Source organism: Coregonus clupeaformis, chromosome 5, assembly GCF_020615455.1.
Source record: "Coregonus clupeaformis isolate EN_2021a chromosome 5, ASM2061545v1, whole genome shotgun sequence".
In the NCBI taxonomy this organism is placed as follows: Eukaryota; Metazoa; Chordata; class Actinopteri; order Salmoniformes; family Salmonidae; genus Coregonus; species Coregonus clupeaformis.
The window spans coordinates 36,549,373-36,573,491 of NC_059196.1; the positions used below are offsets into that span (position 1 = coordinate 36,549,373).

At 49.1% G+C, this 24,119-nt stretch overlaps 1 protein-coding gene across 1 annotated transcript in view; it reads right to left on the bottom strand.

Moving 5' to 3' along the window:
* Positions 1 to 24,119, bottom strand: part of cntn5 (contactin 5) — a 542,763-nt gene that overhangs the window by 108,207 nt on the left and 410,437 nt on the right. The window contains exon 17 of the mRNA XM_041876697.2: positions 5,617 to 5,766. Coding sequence (XP_041732631.1) covers positions 5,617 to 5,766 — 150 coding nt within the window. The remainder of the gene's footprint in view (positions 1 to 5,616; positions 5,767 to 24,119) is intronic.

The following is a 24,119-nucleotide window of genomic DNA, read 5'->3' on the forward strand; positions in this document are numbered from 1 at the left end:
GGTTATCTGAGCCCCTTCAAGATGAGTTAGCCACCCGTGAACCAGCTGAAGATCTCGAGTCCCTCATAGCCTTGGCCATCCGCCTGGACAATCGTCTAAGAGAGCGGAGAACGGCTCGCCGTCAGGTGTCTCAGTCCCAAGTTCCTCTGAGCAGCTCTGTTTCTCCTGTTTGGACTCCGTCATTCAGAGCTGCCCCGGCTCCTGAACTGCCCCAGGATTCCCCGGAGAGCATGCAGTTAGGCCGTTCCAGGCTTTCTTCCAACGAAGGGAACGTCGCATGAGGGAGCGGTCGGTGCCTCTACTGCGGGGTTGCCGGCCACTTCCGCTCCACTTGCCCCGAGCTGGGAAACGCCTGTCCCCGCCCAGCTACAGGAGGGTTGTGATGGGGAAAATTAGAGCTCCTCCTACTAACGCGGTCCTAGCTATTCCAGCCACTCTGTCCTGGGAGGGCCACCAGCATCGGGTCCAGGCTATGATCGATTCCGGTGCCGCAGGTGATTTTATGGATGTAACCTTGGCTAAGGAACTTAAGATCCCTACCCAACTACTTCCTCAACCCCCAGGCAGTTACAGCCTTAGATGGCAGACCTCTGGAACCAGGAAAAGTTACTGAGGCGACTCAGTCCCTGCGACTTACCATCTCTCAACACCAGCAGGAGGAGACCTTCTATCTCATTGACTCTCCCGAGTATCCTATTATCCTGGGTCACCCTTGGCTATGCAGACATAATCCCCAGATCGACTGGCCTACTGGCACCATTCTTAGCTGGGGTCCCACTTGCCAACTCACCTGCATGCTTCAGAGTTCCTCAGCCCCTAGTACCCAGTTTCAAGAGTCTGTTGACGTCTCCCGAGTCCCCAGTGTTTACCATCGGTTCAAGGCAGTGTTCAGCAAGGCCCGGGCTACTGCCTTACCGCCTCATCGCACTTTTGACTGTGCCATTGATCTACTCCCTGGGTGCTGCCCTCCTAGAGGTCGGATCTTTTCCTTGTCCTCCCCGAGCACGCAGCTATGGACACCTACATTAAGGAGTCCTTGGCAGCCGGCCTCATCTATGCCTCTACTTCCCCGGCTGGGGCGGGCTTCTTTTTGTTGAAAAGAAAGACGGGGGTCTGAGGCCTTGTATTGATTACCGGGGACTCAACAAGATCACGGTTCGGAATCGATACCCTCTTCCTCTCATGGCCACTGCTTTTGAGCTGCTTCAAGGGGCTTCCATTTTTACTAAGCTGGATCTCCGCAATGCTTACCATCTCGTGCGGATCCGGCCAGAGACGAATGGAAGACGGCGTTCAACACGCCCACGGGACACTATGAATATCGGGTGATGCCGTTCGGGCTCACCAATGCCCCCGCAGTATTCCAAGCCCTGATTAATGATGTTCTCCGGGATATGCTTAATCTGTTCGTCTTCGTGTACCTGGACGATATCCTCATCTTCTCGAGGTCACTGAAGGAACATGAGGGGCATGTTAGCCGGGTTCTCCAGAGGCTCCTTGACAATCACCTCTACGTTAAGCCTGAGAAGTGTGAATTTCATGTTTCTCAGACTCAGTTTCTCGGGTTTATTGTCACTCCCGGGCACCTAGAGATGGATCCCAAGAAGGTCAAGGCGGTCCACGATTGGCCCACACCTGCCACGGTCAAGGAGGTTCAACGGTTCATTGGCTTTTCTAACTTCTATCGGAAGTTCATCAAGAATTTCAGCTCGGTGGTAGCCCCCTTGACGACGCTTACCAAGGGAGGAGGGACCAAGATTCACTGGGGTCCGGAAGCAGCAGGGGCCTTCGAGGATCTCAAGCGCCGCTTCACTTCTGCTCCGATTCTGGTGACCCCTGACCCAGAGAGACCTTTCGTGGTGGAGGTGGACGCCTCAGAGGTGGGGGTGGGAGCCGTCCTGTCACAGAGGGGTGCGGATGGGAGATTACACCCTTGTGCCTTCATGTCTCGCCGCCTGTCTGAGGCCGAGCGCAACTACCACGTGGGGGATCTAGAGTTGCTTGCGGTAAAACTGGCCTTGGAAGAGTGGCGCCATTGGCTTGAGGGGGCTCAGCACCCTTTCCAGGTTCTCACAGACCACAAGAACCTGGAATATCTCCAACAGGCTAAGCGGATGAACCCTCGGCAAGCACGATGGTCCCTTTTCTTTAATCGATTCCAGTTCCTCCTGACTTACCGACCTGGCACCAAGAACGTCAAGCCGGATGCTCTGTCTCGAGTCTATTCTCCCGAGGTACAAGAGAAGCCCTTGGCATCGATTATTCCGAGGTCTAGGATCGTCGCACCTCTTCAGTGGGAACTAGAAAGAGGGGTACGAGAAGCTCTTGCCCATGAGCCCGATCCAGGCGGTGGTCCTGCCGGTCGCCTGTACGTTCCTCTCTCGGTTCGGGCCCGCGTCTTGCAGTGGGGTCATGAGTCGCCCCTTGACATGCCATCCTGGCAGTGCTCGCACACTGGAGTTCCTCCGACGGCGGTTTTGGTGGCCGTCCATCAAGAAGGACGTGCAGGTCTATGTTGAGGCCTGCCCTGTGTGCAACCAGGGAAAAGTCGACACGCCAGCGACCCCAGGGACTGCTCCATCCCTTACCTGTTCCTCGAAGGCCATGGTCACACCTTTCTCTGGACTTTGTTACGGGACTTCCTCTATCCCAGGGCAACACCGTCATCCTTGTGGTGGTAGACCGTTTCTCTAAGGCTGCCCGGTTTATTCCCCTGCCCAAGCTGCCCTCGGCTAAGGAGACTGCTGAGCTCCTCATGAACCATGTCTTCCGGATATTTGGCATTCCCCTGGACGTGGTCTCTGACCGAGGTCCCCAATTCTCGTCCCGGTTTTGGGGGCCTTCTGCAGGCTTATTGGGGCCACAGCCAGCCTATCGTCAGGATTCCATCCAGAGTCTAATGGCCAAACGGAACGGATTAATCAGGATCTGGAGACCACCCTGCGGTGTATGGCGGCCAGTAATCCCACGTCTTGGGCCACCTATATCATTTGGGCTGAATATGCCCACAACACCCTCCAGTCCTCAGCCACCGGATTGTCCCCCTTCGAATGCCAGTTCGGTTACAACCCTCCATTATTTCCAGAGGAAGAGGCGCAAGTTGGTGTTCCCTCGGCCCAGCGCTTTGTCCAACGCTGTAGGCGGACCTGGAAGAAGGCCAGGTGTACCCTCCTTCGGACCTCCCAGAGATACCAAAGTCAGGCTAATCGCCACCGCCGGGACGGCCCCCTAGTTTCCGAGCTGGTCAGAGAGTTTGGTTGGCCACTAAGAACTTGCCCCTCCGGGTCGAATCCAAGAAGCTTTCCCAGAGATACATCGGCCCTTTCCGCATTGCTAGAAAGGTTAACCCTGTTTCGTATCGTTTAGTTCTGCCTCGCTCCCTTAGAGTTAACCCCACTTTCCATGTTTCACTCCTTAAACCCGTCTTGTCTTCTCCTTTGCCCCCCCACAGACCCCCGCCACCTCCCAGGATCATAGACGGCCAGCCAGCCTACACAGTCCGCCGGATACTGGACTCCCGGAGGGTCCAGAACTCTCTGCAGTATCTGGTGGACTGGGAGGGCTACGGGCCAGAGGAGCGCTCCTGGGTTCCAGCCAGGGACATCCTGGACCCAGGGTTGATCCGAGATTTTCGCACCCTGGGGCCAGGGTGTTCTGGAAGGAACGTCAGAGTCGTTCCTAGAGGAGGGGGGGTCCTGTCAGCTTCCTGCTTCCCCTGTTTGTCTCCTGGCCTCTAGAGGTCAGCTGTGTTCCCCCTTTGCCTTAGTTCTTCCTCATGTGTCCTAATTAGCTTATCCAGGTCACCTGTGCCTTGTTTCCCCCTTGTGTATTTTAGCTGTGTGTTTTCCCCTTGTTTGTCACTTGGTTATTGCGTCCTGACTGTGTGTCTCCTGCTTTGTCTCACCGTGTCTGTCCTAGTAAGTTTTTGAAGTTATCTTTAGTTTGTTTTTCTCCCCTCGTGGAGTTGTTTTGTTTTGCCTCCTGTTTTGTGAACATTAAATCTACTTGCCTGGAGTATTGCCTTGGGTGTTTCATTTGGGTCCTACAACATCTCCTCTGTGGCTAAGGGGTAGTACCCCCAGCTCTACACTTCTGAGACCGGAGTTCTAACCCGGATTGTGACACATTATTCTGCATTGTGAATTGATGTGGGAATTCTATGATTTGTTCTTATCGTTCTAACGAAAAAACTTTTAAAAAAAAGAGCAGTTTAAACATCACGAAAATGTTTCCATTTGTCACATTCCTAGTTGGGAACGTAGGAGAGTCATGAGAGATAGTAATATAAATAGCTGAAATGGGGAGGTTGGGAACATAGGAGACAGGTGTATAAAATCGAGCACACAGCCATGCAATCTCCATAAACAACAATTGGCAGTAGAATGGCCTTACTGAAGAGCTCAGTGACTTTCAACGTGCCACCTTTCCAACAAGTCAGTTTGTTAAATTTCTGCCCTGCTAGAGCTGCCCCGGTCCCTGCTAGAGCTGCCCCGGTCAACTGTAAGTGCTGTTATTGTGAAGTGGAAACGTCTTGGAGCAACAACGGCTCTGCTGTCCTCGGTTGCAACACTCACTACCGAGTTCCAAACTGCCTCTGGAAGCAACGTCAGCTCAACAACTGTTCGTCGGGAGCTTCATAAAATGGGTTTCCATGGCCAAGCAGCCGCAGACAAGCCTAAGATCACCATGCACAATGCCAAGCGTCGGCTGGAGTGGTGTAAAGCTCTCCTCTATTGGACCCTGGAGCAGTGGAAACGCGTTCTATGGAGTGATGAATCGCGCTTCACCATCTGGCAGTCCGACGGACGAATCTGGGTTTGGCGGATGCCTGGAGAACGCTACCTAATACATAGCACCAACTGTAAAGTTTGGTGGAGGAGGAATAATGGTCTGGGGCTGTTTTTCATGGTTCGGGCTAGGCCCCTTAGTTCCAGAGAAGGGAAATCTTAACGCTACAGCATACAATGACATTCTAGATGATTCTGTGCTTCCAACTTTGTGGCAACAGTTTGGGGAAGGTCCTTTCCTATTTCAGCATCACAATTCCCCCGTGCACAAAGCGAGGTCCATACACAAATGGTTTGTCGAGATCGGCGTGTAAGAACTTTACTGGCCTTCACAGAGCCCTGACCTCAACCCCATCGAACACCTTTGGGATGAAATGGAACGCCAACCACGAGCCAGGCCTAATCGCCCAACATCAGTGCCCGACCTCTTCTGGCTGACTGGATGCAAGTCCCAGCAGCAATGTTCCAACATCTAGTGGAAATCCTTCCCAGGAGAGTGGAGGCTGTTATAGCAGCAAAAGTGGGACCAACTCCATATTAATGCCCATGATTTTGGAATGAGATGTTGGACGAGCAGGTGTTCACATACTGTTGGTCATGTAGTGTATGTTCTACATTGTTGTCATTATGTCACCCTTTCACCTTTTTGGGGATCATAGTCATTAAGATACAGTTGAATGGATTACAACACCTGGAGGGGTGTCATACTCAACTATGAGGGACCCCAGAGTAAGAAGGTGGTTTTGGTGGGAGTTACCTTCTACTTTACAAAGTAGACACACACACACACACACACACACACAGACACAGACACAGACCGGGGAGTTACCTGCTTCTTTAGTGCGGACCCCCCTGGATGGGGCACTGGGGTCTCCTGTCCCGATAGCGTTACTGGCCACAACCCTGAACTCATAGTCCACCCAGGGGTTGAGCTCCACAGCCATGGCTGACTCCATGTCCCCAGTCACTGGGTCTGGGTCTGGAGAGGATGGAGGGAGGGAGAGATATAGATATACAGAATACATATAGAGATACATACCTAGATGGAAAGATGGAGAAATGGAGAGAGAGAGAGAGAGACAGAGATAGAGAGACATAGACAGAGAGAGACAGAGACAGAGAGACAGAGACAGAGAGACAGAGACAGAGAGACAGAGACAGAGAGACAGAGATAGAGAGACAGAGATAGAGAGACAGAGATAGAGAGACAGAGATAGAGAGACAGAGATAGAGAGATAGAGAGACAGAGATAGAGAGACAGAGATAGAGACAGAGATAGAGAGAGAGAGAGAGAGAGAGAGAGAGAGAGAGAGAGAGAGAGAGAGAGAGAGAGAGAGAGAGAGAGAGAGAGAGAGAGAGATGAACAGAACTGCATGATAAACAGGGCCAGAACAGTAGAAATACATCAGGCAAGAACAGAGATGTTGACTCAGAATTAAACAGAACACTGTCTACACCACAACACTACATTAGACAGAACACTGGCTACACCACAACACTACATTAGGCACAACACTGGCTACACCACAACACTACATTAGGCAGAACACTGTCTACACCACAACACTACATTAGGCAGAACACTGGCTACACCACAACACTACATTAGACAGAACACCACAACACTACATTAGGCAGAACACTGGCTACACCACAACACTACATTAGACAGAACACTGTCTACACCACAACACTACATTAGGCAGAACACCACAACACTACATTAGGCAGAACACTGGCTACACCACAACACTACATTAGACAGAACACCACAACACTACATTAGACAGAACACTGGCTACACCACAACACTACATTAGACAGAACACCACAACACTACATTAGACAGAACACTGGCTACACCACAACACTACATTAGGCAGAACACTGTCTACACCACAACACTACATTAGGCAGAACACTGTCTACACCACAACACTACATTAGGCAGAACACTGTCTACACCACAACACTACATTAGGCAGAACACTGTCTACACCACAACACTACATTAGGCAGAACACTGGCTACACCACAACACTACATTAGGCAGAACACCACAACACTACATTAGACAGAACACCACAACACTACATTAGGCAGAACACTGTCTACACCACAACACTACATTAGGCAGAACACTGGCTACACCACAACACTACATTAGACAGAACACTGGCTACACGACAACACTACATTAGACAGAACACTGGCTACACCACAACACTACATTAGGCAGAACACTGTCTACACCACAACACTACATTAGACAGAACACTGGCTACACCACAACACTACATTAGACAGAACACTGGCTACACCACAACACTACATTAGGCAGAACACTGGCTACACCACAACACTATATTAGACAGAACACTGTCTACACCACAACACTACATTAGGCAGAACACCACAACACTACATTAGGCAGAACACTGTCTACACCACAACACTACATTAGACAGAACACCACAACACTACATTAGGCAGAACACTGTCTACACCACAACACTACATTAGACAGAACACCACAACACTACATTAGGCAGAACACTGGCTACACCACAACACTACATTAGACAGAACACTGTCTACACCACAACACTACATTAGGCAGAACACCACAACACTACATTAGGCAGAACACTGTCTACACCACAACACTACATTAGACAGAACACCACAACACTACATTAGGCAGAACACCACAACACTACATTAGACAGAACACTGTCTACACCACAACACTACATTAGACAGAACACTGTCTACACCACAACACTACATTAGGCAGAACACTGGCTACACCACAACACTACATTAGGCAGAACACCACAACACTACATTAGGCAGAACACTGTCTACACCACAACACTACATTAGACAGAACACTGTCTACACCACAACACTACATTAGGCAGAACACTGTCTACACCACAACACTACATTAGACAGAACACCACAACACTACATTAGACAGAACACCACAACACTACATTAGGCAGAACACTGGCTACACCACAACACTACATTAGGCAGAACACTGGCTACACCACAACACTACATTAGACAGAACACTGGCTACACCACAACACTACATTAGGCAGAACACCACAACACTACATTAGGCAGAACACTGGCTACACCACAACACTACATTAGGCAGAACACTGTCTACACCACAACACTACATTAGGCAGAACACCACAACACTACATTAGGCAGAACACCACAACACTACATTAGGCAGAACACTGTCTACACCACAACACTACATTAGACAGAACACTGGCTACACCACAACACTACATTAGGCAGAACACTGTCTACACCACAACACTACATTAGACAGAACATTGGCTACACCACAACACTACATTAGACAGAACACTGGCTACACCACAACACTACATTAGACAGAACACTGGCTACACCACAACACTACATTAGGCAGAACACTGTCTACACCACAACACTACATTAGACAGAACACTGTCTACACCACAACACTACATTAGGCAGAACACTGTCTACACCACAACACTACATTAGACAGAACACCACAACACTACATTAGGCAGAACACTGTCTACACCACAACACTACATTAGGCAGAACACCACAACACTACATTAGGCAGAACACTGTCTACACCACAACACTACATTAGGCAGAACACCACAACACTACATTAGGCAGAACACTGTCTACACCACAACACTACATTAGACAGAACACCACAACACTACATTAGGCAGAACACCACAACACTACATTAGGCAGAACACTGTCTACACCACAACACTACATTAGGCAGAACACCACAACACTACATTAGGCAGAACACTGGCTACACCACAACACTACATTAGACAGAACACTGTCTACACCACAACACTACATTAGGCAGAACACTGTCTACACCACAACACTACATTAGGCAGAACACTGGCTACACCACAACACTACATTAGGCAGAACACCACAACACTACATTAGACAGAACACTGTCTACACCACAACACTACATTAGACAGAACACTGTCTACACCACAACACTACATTAGACAGAACACTGTCTACACCACAACACTACATTAGGCAGAACACTGGCTACACCACAACACTACATTAGACAGAACACTGTCTACACCACAACACTACATTAGGCAGAACACTGGCTACACCACAACACTACATTATACAGAACACTGTCTACACCACAACACTACATTAGGCAGAACACTGTCTACACCACAACACTACATTAGGCAGAACACTGTCTACACCACAACACTACATTAGGCAGAACACTGGCTACACCACAACACTACATTAGGCAGAACACTGTCTACACCACAACACTACATTAGGCAGAACACTGTCTACACCACAACACTACATTAGGCAGAACACTGGCTACACCACAACACTACATTAGACAGAACACTGTCTACACCACAACACTACATTAGACAGAACACTGTCTACACCACAACACTACATTAGGCAGAACACCACAACACTACATTAGGCAGAACACTGTCTACACCACAACACTACATTAGGCAGAACACCACAACACTACATTAGACAGAACACCACAACACTACATTAGACAGAACACTGGCTACACCACAACACTACATTAGGCAGAACACTGTCTACACCACAACACTACATTAGGCAGAACACCACAACACTACATTAGACAGAACACTGTCTACACCACAACACTACATTAGGCAGAACACCACAACACTACATTAGACAGAACACTGTCTACACCACAACACTACATTAGGCAGAACACTGGCTACACCACAACACTACATTAGGCAGAACACTGGCTACACCACAACACTACATTAGGCAGAACACCACAACACTACATTAGGCAGAACACTGGCTACACCACAACACTACATTAGGCAGAACACTGTCTACACCACAACACTACATTAGGCAGAACACCACAACACTACATTAGGCAGAACACCACAACACTACATTAGGCAGAACACTGTCTACACCACAACACTACATTAGACAGAACACTGGCTACACCACAACACTACATTAGGCAGAACACTGTCTACACCACAACACTACATTAGACAGAACATTGGCTACACCACAACACTACATTAGACAGAACACTGGCTACACCACAACACTACATTAGACAGAACACTGTCTACACCACAACACTACATTAGACAGAACACTGGCTACACCACAACACTACATTAGGCAGAACACTGGCTACACCACAACACTACATTAGACAGAACACTGTCTACACCACAACACTACATTAGGCAGAACACTGTCTACACCACAACACTACATTAGACAGAACACCACAACACTACATTAGGCAGAACACTGTCTACACCACAACACTACATTAGGCAGAACACCACAACACTACATTTGTCACGGTTCAGACAGACGACCAGAGGACCACAATTGCGTCACACCAGAAAGTTTATTAAACTTAAGGGAAAAGGGAAGTAGGGAGTGAATGAAGGCTCCAGGGGTAACAGGGATCCCGTCCAATGCGCTGGGTCTGTGCCCCCCCCAGTGGCAGCGATGCATCCTATGAAGCCGGTGGTGGGTGGTCCAGAAGTCCTGGGGGGGGGGGGAGACACAGACACAACAGGGCGGAATGAAACCAGGCAGCAGTACAGTTCAAGGGAAATCCAAAATACGTAGTAGCAAGGCAGAAGGCTGGTCAGAGTTACCGGGATTGAAGAGTAGACAGGAGTCGTAATGGCAGAAGCAGGTCTGGATCTCCTGAGGCAGAAGAGTATCCAAAAAACAGGCAGGTCCGGGGTCACAAAACCAGGGTGAGCCAGAAGCGCGAGCAAACAGGTTCCGGGTGTGAGCTTTGCAGACGATCTGACACCGGAGAGCTGAAAGACAGGGCCTTAAATACTGGGAGAGGTTAGTGGGTAATGCAGCGCAGCTGGCAGAGTAATTAGAGCCGAGCAGAGCAGGGACAGGTGGAGCTAGTTAGGCTGAGTAGAGAGAGGGAGGTGAGCAGAGTGGAAGATAGTGGAAACAAATTAAGGTGGTAACCCGGTGGAGTGAGAGGGCTCATGACAGAACCCCCCAAGGGACGGCCCCAGAAGTCCCAAGAGCAACACCACGCCGGGCGGGAGGAGGGGAGCCGGAGGAGGGCTAGAACTCCTCCGAACGGTCCGAGTGAACGTCCTCATCCTCGGAGGAAGCCGGAGGGCCGTGGTCGGGAGATGGGACAGGTCCCGAGACAGGATCAGGCACAGGACAGGAAGCCGAGCGGGCCGGACGGTTAGGGACCCCTCTGGGGCGGCCCCCTACGGATAGCAGGTTGATCAGGATGCCGTTGGTGGAAAGCGGTGATGAGAGTCCTATCCACAATCCGACTAGCTGGCACCCAGGTCCTTTCCTCAGGTCCATAGCCCTCCCAGTCAATGAGGTACTGGAGACCCCTACCCCTCCGTCTGGACCGAAGCAGGCGGCGGACGGTGTAAACCAGACCACCATCGACGAGCCGTGGAGGAGGAGGACCAGGCGCAGCAGGGACCAGCGGACTCTCATGGATGGGCTTAATCTTAGACACATGGAAAGTGGGGTGCACCCTCAGGGAATTAGGCAGTTGGAGCCGGACAGCAGTTGGGCTAATCACTCTTCTGATAGGGAATGGGCCAATGAACCGAGGTGCCAGCTTCTGCGACTCCACCCTGAGTGGCAGGTTCTTCGATGACAACCACACCCTTTGACCAACATGGTAGGTGGGAGCAGGAATTCTCCGACGGTTGGCCCCGGTAGTGTAGCTGGCAACGGACCTGAGGAGGGTGGCTCGGGCTTGTGACCAGGTGCGGCGACATCGACGGGCAAAAGCAAGTGCAGATGGGCAAGTAACCTCCTCCTCCTGGCTGGCAAATAGAGGAGGCTGGTATCCATAAACACATTGGAAAGGGGACATACCGATGGCAGAGCAGGTCAGAGAATTGTGTGCGTACTCCACCCATGTCAATTGCTGCGACCAGGAGTGGGGGTTGCGTGAAGTCATGCATCGCAGCGCCTTCTCGAGCTCCTGATTAGCCCGCTCTGACTGCCCATTGGATTGGGGATGGAATCCGGAAGTCAGACTGACTGTGGCTCCCAGCAGGTGACAGAACTCCTTCCAAAAAGCGGAGGAGAATTGTGGACCACGGTCAGAAACAACATCCCTTGGCAGTCCGTGGATCCGGAAGACGTGTTCCAGGACCACCTGGGCGGTCTCCTTGGCGGTTGGGAGCTTGGGGAGGAATGAAGTGGGCCATCTTGCTGAAACGGTCAACGATGGTGAGAATGACGGTCATGCCACTTGAAGGGGGCAGCCCCGTGACAAAGTCAAGGGCGATGTGAGACCAGGGACGTCTGGGCACAGGCAGGGGCTGCAGCAATCCGGCTGGGGGCTGGCAGGACCGACTTGTGTTGGTTGCAGATGGGGCAGGCTTGGACGAATTCCCGTACATCCTTCCTCAGAGAGGGCCACCAGAACCTCTGGGCGAGCAGGTTGTAAGTGCGGGTGGAGCCAGGGTGACAAGCTAGGCGGGAGTCATGTCCCCACTGAATGACCTGGGACCTCAGGTCTTCGGGGGACAAAAAGGCGGTCAGCTGGGCAAGTGCTGGGACCTGGCTGGTTACGGAGAGCCTCCAGCACCTGTTCCTCAACAGCCCAGGTCAGAGCTGCAACGATGCAGGGACTTGGCAGAATCGACACAGGGTCCTTGGAGGGGGTGTCATCCTTCTGGAATTGACGGGAGAGGGCGTCTGGCTTGGTGTTGCGTGATCCAGGCCGGTATGACAGAGTGAAATTAAACCTGGTGAAGAACAGGGCCCAGCGGGACTGCCTGGAGTTCAACCGTTTGGCCGCATGGATGTACTCCAAGTTCTTATGATCGGTCCAAACGAGAAATGGAATGGTGGACCCCTCCAGCCAGTGACGCCACTCCTCCAAGGCAAGCTTCACAGCCAGCAGCTCACGGTTCCCTATGTCGTAATTGCACTCAGAGGGGGACAACCGACGTGAGAAAAAGGCACAGGGATGGCGCTTCCTATCCTCCGCAGCCCACTGAGAAATCACAGCCCCAACTCCCACATCCGAGGCGTCCACCTCCACAATGAATTGCCGGTCCACATCAGGCATCTGGAGGATGGGAGCGGAGGTGAACCTCACCTTGAGGGTACTGAAGGCTTTGTCGGCTGCTGGGGTCCAGGTGAAGGGTTGCTTGGTGCTGGTTAGAGCAGTGAGAGGGGCAACAACGGTACTGTAGTTCCGGATAAACTTCCTATAGAAGTTAGCAAACCCCAGAAACTGTTGCAGCTTCTTTCTGTTCTCCGGAACTGGCCATGAAGTGACTGCTGATACTTTGGCAGGATCCATTTGGATACTTCCTTCTGCCACTATGTACCCCAGGAAGGCCACTGTCTTGACGTGAAACTCACATTTCTCTGCCTTGGCGTAGAGGGAATTCTCCAGAAGACGATGAAGGACTTGCTGGACATGGCGGGTGTGTTCAGACAGGTTTCTGGAGTAAATTAAGATGTCATCCAGGTAAACGAAGACAAACTTGTTTAACATGTCCCGCAGTACATCATTCACTAGAGCCTGGAACACAGCAGGAGCATTGGTGAGGCCAAAAGGCATAACCAGATACTCGTAGTGGCCTGTTGGTGTATTGAATGCGGTTTTCCATTCATATCCCTCCCGGATCCGCACTAGGTGGTAAGCGTTTCTGAGATCCAACTTGGTAAAAACAGTGGCTCCCTGGAGCAACTCAAAAGCAGAGGTGAGCAGAGGCAGAGGGTAGCGGTTCTTCACTGTGATGTCGTTGAGTCCCCTGTAGTCGATGCAGGGGCGAAGAGATCCGTCCTTCTTCCCCACAAAGAAGAAGCCAGCACCAGCAGGAGATGAAGATGAACGGATTAATCCTGCGGACAGAGAGCCATTGATGTAGTCCTCCATGGACTTTCTTTCAGGAGCAGACAACGAATAAAGACGACCCCTTGGAGGAGCTGTTCCAGGGAGGAGGTCGATGGCACAGTCGTACTGGTCGGTGAGGGGGCAGAGATGTGGCTCTTGCTTTGTTAAACACCTCTCTGAGACCATGGTAGCATTCTGGGACATTGGAGAGGTCAGGAGCGGAGTTAGTAGGTACTGGCCGAGGGGGTAGTGCGGCAGCAAGCAGGCAGGTTCGGTGGCAGTCCTCTCCCCACTCCCTGATCACCCCGGTCACCCAGTCGAGCTGAGGGTTGTGCCGGGGCGGAGCCATGGGTAACCCAGGATGAGGGGTTGGCCTGGAGAGGGGAGCAGGTGAAACTGGATAGTTTCTTGATGGTTTCCGGACAGACCCATCGAGACCGGGGCCGTGACATGAGTGACCGATCCGAGTAAGTGTCCGTCCAGTGCCCGGGCAGGAATAGGAGGTGTCAAACGGAGGTTCTCCAGTCCCAGTTGGCGTGCCAGCTTGATGTCCATTATGTTGGCTTCGGCGCCAGAATCCACCAGAGCAGCCAGGGTGTGAGTTGAGTCAGAGAGGCGGAGGTGAACTTGCAGCAGGGGTTTGCGGTCGGAGGACTGGATGGTCATTGAACTCAACCGGACTCCCCCTACGCCCGGTGAGCTTCGGCCCTTTAAAGGGCAGGTTACCACACGATGTCCATCACCTCCACAATAGAGGCAGAGGTCTGAGGTGAGCGGCGCTGGCGCTCTGCAGGAGTGAGGAGGCTCGCCCAATCTCCATAGGCTCAGACTGATCAAGCTGACCTGGGTGAGTGGCAGTAGATGACAGGAGCCCAGTCGGATCTCTCCGAATGCCGGTAGTAGGTGGACCTTGGCGCCCCCTCTCACGACTGACGGGTCTGTATCCTTCTGTCGATCCTGACAGTCAGTGCGATGGCTTCATCAAGAGTGGAAGGCAGTTCATGGGAGACCAACTCGTCCTTGATATAGTCAGCCAAACTATGGAAGAACGCGTCCACCAATGATGGTGTGTTCCAAGAACTTCGTCTAGCCAGGGTTCGGAAGTCGATGGAATGGTCTGCGACTGTACGTCTGCCTTGTCGAATACTGAACAGTTCACGAGACGCCTCTGCGGTGGGTGAATCCAGGTCAAACACCTTCAGCATCTCCTCAGCAAACAGGTCGAAGGTTGCACATGCGCGGGGTTTGACGTTCGAACTCTGCTGTTCCCCAGAGTCGAGCTCGGCCCGCCAGGTGAGTGATGGCATACCCAACTTTAGCCCCCTCCGTGGCGAAGGTCCTTGGCTGCAAGGAGAACTGAAGTCGGCAGCTAGTCAGGAATGGCCGGACCTGGGTTGAATCGCCGTTGAACCGCTCGGGGTTTCCAATCTTGGGTTCCGAGCAGCGGCTGCAATGACCGGGGCAGGTAACTCGGGGCTGGGCTGGTGGGCAGACTGGCTGGGGTAAGGTTGGTGAGGAGTTGAATGATCATGGCGAGTTGTTGTTGCTGCTGCTGGAACTGCTGCTCATGCTCATCGGTTTCCATGTCGGGGAAAGTGTGCGCTGAGTCCATAATGGTCAGATCGTACTGTCACGGTTCAGACAGACGACCAGAGGACCACAATTGCGTCACACCAGAAAGTTTATTAAACTTAAGGGAAAAGGGAAGTAGGGAGTGAATGAAGGCTCCAGGGGTAACAGGGATCCCGTCCAATGCGCTGGGTCTGTGCCCCCCAGTGGCAGCGATGCGTCCTATGAAGCCGGTGGTGGGTGGTCCAGAAGTCCTGGGGGGAGACACAGACACAACAGGGCGGAATGAAACCAGGCAGCAGTACAGTTCAAGGGAAATCCAAAATACGTAGTAGCAAGGCAGAAGGCTGGTCAGAGTTACCGGGATTGAAGAGTAGACAGGAGTCGTAATGGCAGAAGCAGGTCTGGATCTCCTGAGGCAGAAGAGTATCCAAAAAACAGGCAGGTCCGGGGTCACAAAACCAGGGTGAGCCAGAAGCGCGAGCAAACAGGTTCCGGGTGTGAGCTTTGCAGACGATCTGACACCGGAGAGCTGAAAGACAGGGCCTTAAATACTGGGAGAGGTTAGTGGGTAATGCAGCGCAGCTGGCAGAGTAATTAGAGCCGAGCAGAGCAGGGACAGGTGGAGCTAGTTAGGCTGAGTAGAGAGAGGGAGGTGAGCAGAGTGGAAGATAGTGGAAACAAATTAAGGTGGTAACCCGGTGGAGTGAGAGGGCTCATGACAACATTAGGCAGAACACTGTCTACACCACAACACTACATTAGGCAGAACACCACAACACTACATTAGGCAGAACACTGGCTACACCACAACACTACATTAGACAGAACACTGTCTACACCACAACACTACATTAGGCAGAACACTGTCTACACCACAACACTACATTAGGCAGAACACTGGCTACACCACAACACTACATTAGGCAGAACACCACAACACTACATTAGACAGAACACTGTCTACACCACAACACTACATTAGACAGAACACTGTCTACACCACAACACTACATTAGGCAGAACACTGTCTACACCACAACACTACATTAGGCAGAACACTGGCTACACCACAACACTACATTAGACAGAACACTGTCTACACCACAACACTACATTAGGCAGAACACTGGCTACACCACAACACTATATTATACAGAACACTGTCTACACCACAACACTACATTAGGCAGAACACTGTCTACACCACAACACTACATTAGGCAGAACACTGTCTACACCACAACACTACATTAGGCAGAACACTGGCTACACCACAACACTACATTAGGCAGAACACTGGCTACACCACAACACTACATTAGGCAGAACACTGTCTACACCACAACACTACATTAGACAGAACACTGGCTACACCACAACACTACATTAGACAGAACACTGTCTACACCACAACACTACATTAGGCAGAACACCACAACACTACATTAGGCAGAACACTGTCTACACCACAACACTACATTAGGCAGAACACCACAACACTACATTAGACAGAACACCACAACACTACATTAGACAGAACACTGGCTACACCACAACACTACATTAGGCAGAACACTGTCTACACCACAACACTACATTAGGCAGAACACCACAACACTACATTAGACAGAACACTGTCTACACCACAACACTACATTAGGCAGAACACCACAACACTACATTAGACAGAACACTGTCTACACCACAACACTACATTAGGCAGAACACTGGCTACACCACAACACTACATTAGGCAGAACACTGGCTACACCACAACACTACATTAGGCAGAACACTGGCTACACCACAACACTACATTAGACAGAACACTGGCTACACCACAACACTACATTAGACAGAACACTGTCTACACCACAACACTACATTAGGCAGAACACCACAACACTACATTAGGCAGAACACTGTCTACACCACAACACTACATTAGACAGAACACCACAACACTACATTAGGCAGAACACTGGCTACACCACAACACTACATTAGACAGAACACCACAACACTACATTAGGCAGAACACTGGCTACACCACAACACTACATTAGACAGAACACCACAACACTACATTAGACAGAACACTGTCTACACCACAACACTACATTAGGCAGAACACTGTCTACACCACAACACTACATTAGGCAGAACACTGTCTACACCACAACACTACATTAGGCAGAACACTGTCTACACCACAACACTACATTAGGCAGAACACTGGCTACACCACAACACTACATTAGGCAGAACACTGGCTACACCACAACACTACATTAGGCAGAACACTGTCTACACCACAACACTACATTAGACAGAACACTGGCTACACCACAACACTACATTAGACAGAACACTGTCTACACCACAACACTACATTAGGCAGAACACCACAACACTACATTAGGCAGAACACTGTCTACACCACAACACTACATTAGGCAGAACACCACAACACTACATTAGACAGAACACCACAACACTACATTAGACAGAACACTGGCTACACCACAACACTACATTAGGCAGAACACTGTCTACACCACAACACTACATTAGGCAGAACACCACAACACTACATTAGACAGAACACTGTCTACACCACAACACTACATTAGGCAGAACACCACAACACTACATTAGACAGAACACTGTCTACACCACAACACTACATTAGGCAGAACACTGGCTACACCACAACACTACATTAGGCAGAACACTGGCTACACCACAACACTACATTAGGCAGAACACCACAACACTACATTAGGCAGAACACTGGCTACACCACAACACTACATTAGGCAGAACACTGTCTACACCACAACACTACATTAGGCAGAACACCACAACACTACATTAGGCAGAACACCACAACACTACATTAGGCAGAACACTGTCTACACCACAACACTACATTAGACAGAACACTGGCTACACCACAACACTACATTAGGCAGAACACTGTCTACACCACAACACTACATTAGACAGAACATTGGCTACACCACAACACTACATTAGACAGAACACTGGCTACACCACAACACTACATTAGACAGAACACTGTCTACACCACAACACTACATTAGACAGAACACTGGCTACACCACAACACTACATTAGGCAGAACACTGTCTACACCACAACACTACATTAGACAGAACACTGTCTACACCACAACACTACATTAGGCAGAACACTGTCTACACCACAACACTACATTAGACAGAACACCACAACACTACATTAGGCAGAACACTGTCTACACCACAACACTACATTAGGCAGAACACCACAACACTACATTAGGCAGAACACTGTCTACACCACAACACTACATTAGGCAGAACACCACAACACTACATTAGGCAGAACACTGGCTACACCACAACACTACATTAGACAGAACACTGTCTACACCACAACACTACATTAGGCAGAACACTGTCTACACCACAACACTACATTAGGCAGAACACTGGCTACACCACAACACTACATTAGACAGAACACCACAACACTACATTAGACAGAACACTGTCTACACCACAACACTACATTAGACAGAACACTGTCTACACCACAACACTACATTAGGCAGAACACTGTCTACACCACAACACTACATTAGGCAGAACACTGGCTACACCACAACACTACATTAGACAGAACACTGTCTACACCACAACACTACATTAGGCAGAACACTGGCTACACCACAACACTACATTATACAGAACACTGTCTACACCACAACACTACATTAGGCAGAACACTGTCTACACCACAACACTACATTAGGCAGAACACTGTCTACACCACAACACTACATTAGGCAGAACACTGGCTACACCACAACACTACATTAGGCAGAACACTGGCTACACCACAACACTACATTAGACAGAACACTGTCTACACCACAACACTACATTAGGCAGAACACTGGCTACACCACAACACTACATTATACAGAACACTGTCTACACCACAACACTACATTAGGCAGAACACTGTCTACACCACAACACTACATTAGGCAGAACACTGTCTACACCACAACACTACATTAGGCAGAACACTGGCTACACCACAACACTACATTAGGCAGAACACTGGCTACACCACAACACTACATTAGGCAGAACACTGTCTACACCACAACACTACATTAGACAGAACACTGGCTACACCACAACACTACATTAGACAGAACACTGTCTACACCACAACACTACATTAGGCAGAACACCACAACACTACATTAGGCAGAACACTGTCTACACCACAACACTACATTAGGCAGAACACCACAACACTACATTAGACAGAACACCACAACACTACATTAGACAGAACACTGGCTACACCACAACACTACATTAGGCAGAACACTGTCTACACCACAACACTACATTAGGCAGAACACCACAACACTACATTAGACAGAACACTGTCTACACCACAACACTACATTAGGCAGAACACCACAACACTACATTAGACAGAACACTGTCTACACCACAACACTACATTAGGCAGAACACTGGCTACACCACAACACTACATTAGGCAGAACACTGGCTACACCACAACACTACATTAGACAGAACACTGGCTACACCACAACACTACATTAGACAGAACACTGTCTACACCACAACACTACATTAGGCAGAACACCACAACACTACATTAGGCAGAACACTGTCTACACCACAACACTACATTAGACAGAACACCACAACACTACATTAGGCAGAACACTGGCTACACCACAACACTACATTAGACAGAACACCACAACACTACATTAGGCAGAACACTGGCTACACCACAACACTACATTAGACAGAACACCACAACACTACATTAGACAGAACACTGTCTACACCACAACACTACATTAGGCAGAACACTGTCTACACCACAACACTACATTAGGCAGAACACCACAACACTACATTAGGCAGAACACTGTCTACACCACAACACTACATTAGGCAGAACACTGGCTACACCACAACACTACATTAGACAGAACACTGGCTACACCACAACACTACATTAGACAGAACACCACAACACTACATTAGGCAGAACACTGGCTACACCACAACACTACATTAGACAGAACACCACAACACTACATTAGGCAGAACACTGGCTACACCACAACACTACATTAGACAGAACACTGGCTACACCACAACACTACATTAGACAGAACACTGTCTACACCACAACACTACATTAGACAGAACACCACAACACTACATTAGACAGAACACCACAACACTACATTAGGCAGAACACTGGCTACACCACAACACTACATTAGACAGAACACTGGCTACACCACAACACTACATTAGACAGAACACTGTCTACACCACAACACTACATTAGGCAGAACACCACAACACTACATTAGGCAGAACACTGTCTACACCACAACACTACATTAGGCAGAACACTGGCTACACCACAACACTACATTAGACAGAACACTGGCTACACCACAACACTACATTAGACAGAACACCACAACACTACATTAGGCAGAACACTGGCTACACCACAACACTACATTAGACAGAACACCACAACACTACATTAGGCAGAACACTGGCTACACCACAACACTACATTAGACAGAACACTGTCTACACCACAACACTACATTAGGCAGAACACTGGCTACACCACAACACTACATTAGGCAGAACACTGGCTACACCACAACACTACATTAGGCAGAACACTGGCTACACCACAACACTACATTAGACAGAACACTGGCTACACCACAACACTACATTAGGCAGAACACCACAACACTACATTAGACAGAACACTGTCTACACCACAACACTACATTAGGCAGAACACCACAACACTACATTAGGCAGAACACCACAACACTACATTAGACAGAACACTGTCTACACCACAACACTACATTAGGCAGAACACTGTCTACACCACAACACTACATTAGGCAGAACACCACAACACTACATTAGACAGAACACTGTCTACACCACAACACTACATTAGGCAGAACACTGGCTACACCACAACACTACATTAGGCAGAACACTGGCTACACCACAACACTACATTAGGCAGAACACTGGCTACACCACAACACTACATTAGACAGAACACTGTCTACACCACAACACTACATTAGGCAGAACACTGGCTACACCACAACACTACATTAGGCAGAACACTGGCTACACCACAACACTACATTAGGCAGAACACTGTCTACACCACAACACTACATTAGACAGAACACTGGCTACACCACAACACTACATTAGACAGAACACTGTCTACACCACAACACTACATTAGGCAGAACACCACAACACTACATTAGACAGAACACTGGCTACACCACAACACTACATTAGGCAGAACACTGTCTACACCACAACACTACATTAGGCAGAACACCACAACACTACATTAGACAGAACACTGTCTACACCACAACACTACATTAGGCAGAACACCACAACACTACATTAGACAGAACACTGTCTACACCACAACACTACATTAGGCAGAACACTGGCTACACCACAACACTACATTAGGCAGAACACTGGCTACACCACAACACTACATTAGGCAGAACACTGGCTACACCACAACACTACATTAGACAGAACACTGGCTACACCACAACACTACATTAGACAGAACACTGTCTACACCACAACACTACATTAGGCAGAACACCACAACACTACATTAGGCAGAACACTGTCTACACCACAACACTACATTAGACAGAACACCACAACACTACATTAGGCAGAACACTGGCTACACCACAACACTACATTAGATAGAACACCACAACACTACATTTGGCAGAACACTGGCTACACCACAACACTACATTAGACAGAACACCACAACACTACATTAGACAGAACACTGTCTACACCACAACACTACATTAGGCAGAACACTGTCTACACCACAACACTACATTAGGCAGAACACCACAACACTACATTAGGCAGAACACTGTCTACACCACAACACTACATTAGGCAGAACACTGGCTACACCACAACACTACATTAGGCAGAACACTGGCTACACCACAACACTACATTAGACAGAACACCACAACACTACATTAGGCAGAACACTGGCTACACCACAACACTACATTAGACAGAACACTGGCTACACCACAACACTACATTAGACAGAACACTGTCTACACCACAACACTACATTAGACAGAACACCACAACACTACATTAGACAGAACACCACAACACTACATTAGGCAGAACACTGGCTACACCACAACACTACATTAGACAGAACACTGGCTACACCACAACACTACATTAGACAGAACACTGTCTACACCACAACACTACATTAGGCAGAACACCACAACACTACATTAGGCAGAACACTGTCTACACCACAACACTACATTAGGCAGAACCCTGGCTACACCACAACACTACATTAGACAGAACACTGGCTACACCACAACACTACATTAGACAGAACACCACAACACTACATTAGGCAGAACACTGGCTACACCACAACACTACATTAGACAGAACACCACAACACTACAATAGGCAGAACACTGGCTACACCACAACACTACATTAGACAGAACACTGTCTACACCACAACACTACATTAGGCAGAACACTGGCTACACCACAACACTACATTAGGCAGAACACTGGCTACACCACAACACTACATTAGGCAGAACACTGGCTACACCACAACACTACATTAGACAGAACACTGGCTACACCACAACACTACATTAGGCAGAACACCACAACACTACATTAGACAGAACACTGTCTACACCACAACACTACATTAGGCAGAACACCACAACACTACATTAGGCAGAACACCACAACACTACATTAGACAGAACACTGTCTACACCACAACACTACATTAGGCAGAACACTGTCTACACCACAACACTACATTAGGCAGAACACCACAACACTACATTAGACAGAACACTGTCTACACCACAACACTACATTAGGCAGAACACTGGCTACACCACAACACTACATTAGGCAGAACACTGGCTACACCACAACACTACATTAGGCAGAACACTGGCTACACCACAACACTACATTAGACAGAACACTGTCTACACCACAACACTACATTAGACAGAACACTGTCTACACCACAACACTACATTAGACAGAACACTGGCTACACCACAACACTACATTAGACAGAACACTGTCTACACCACAACACTACATTAGGCAGAACACCACAACACTACATTAGGCAGAACACTGTCTACACCACAACACTACATTAGACAGAACACCACAACACTACATTAGGCAGAACACTGTCTACACCACAACACTACATTAGACAGAACACCACAACACTACATTAGGCAGAACACTGGCTACACCACAACACTACATTAGACAGAACACTGTCTACACCACAACACTACATTAGACAGAACACCACAACACTACATTAGGCAGAACACTGGCTACACCACAACACTACATTAAGCAGAACACTGGCTACACCACAACACTACATTAGACAGAACACTGGCTACACCACAACACTACATTAGACAGAACACCACAACACTACATTAGGCAGAACACTGTCTACACCACAACACTACATTAGGGCAGAACACTGGCTACACCACAACACTACATTAGACAGAACACTGGCTACACCACAACACTACATTAGAC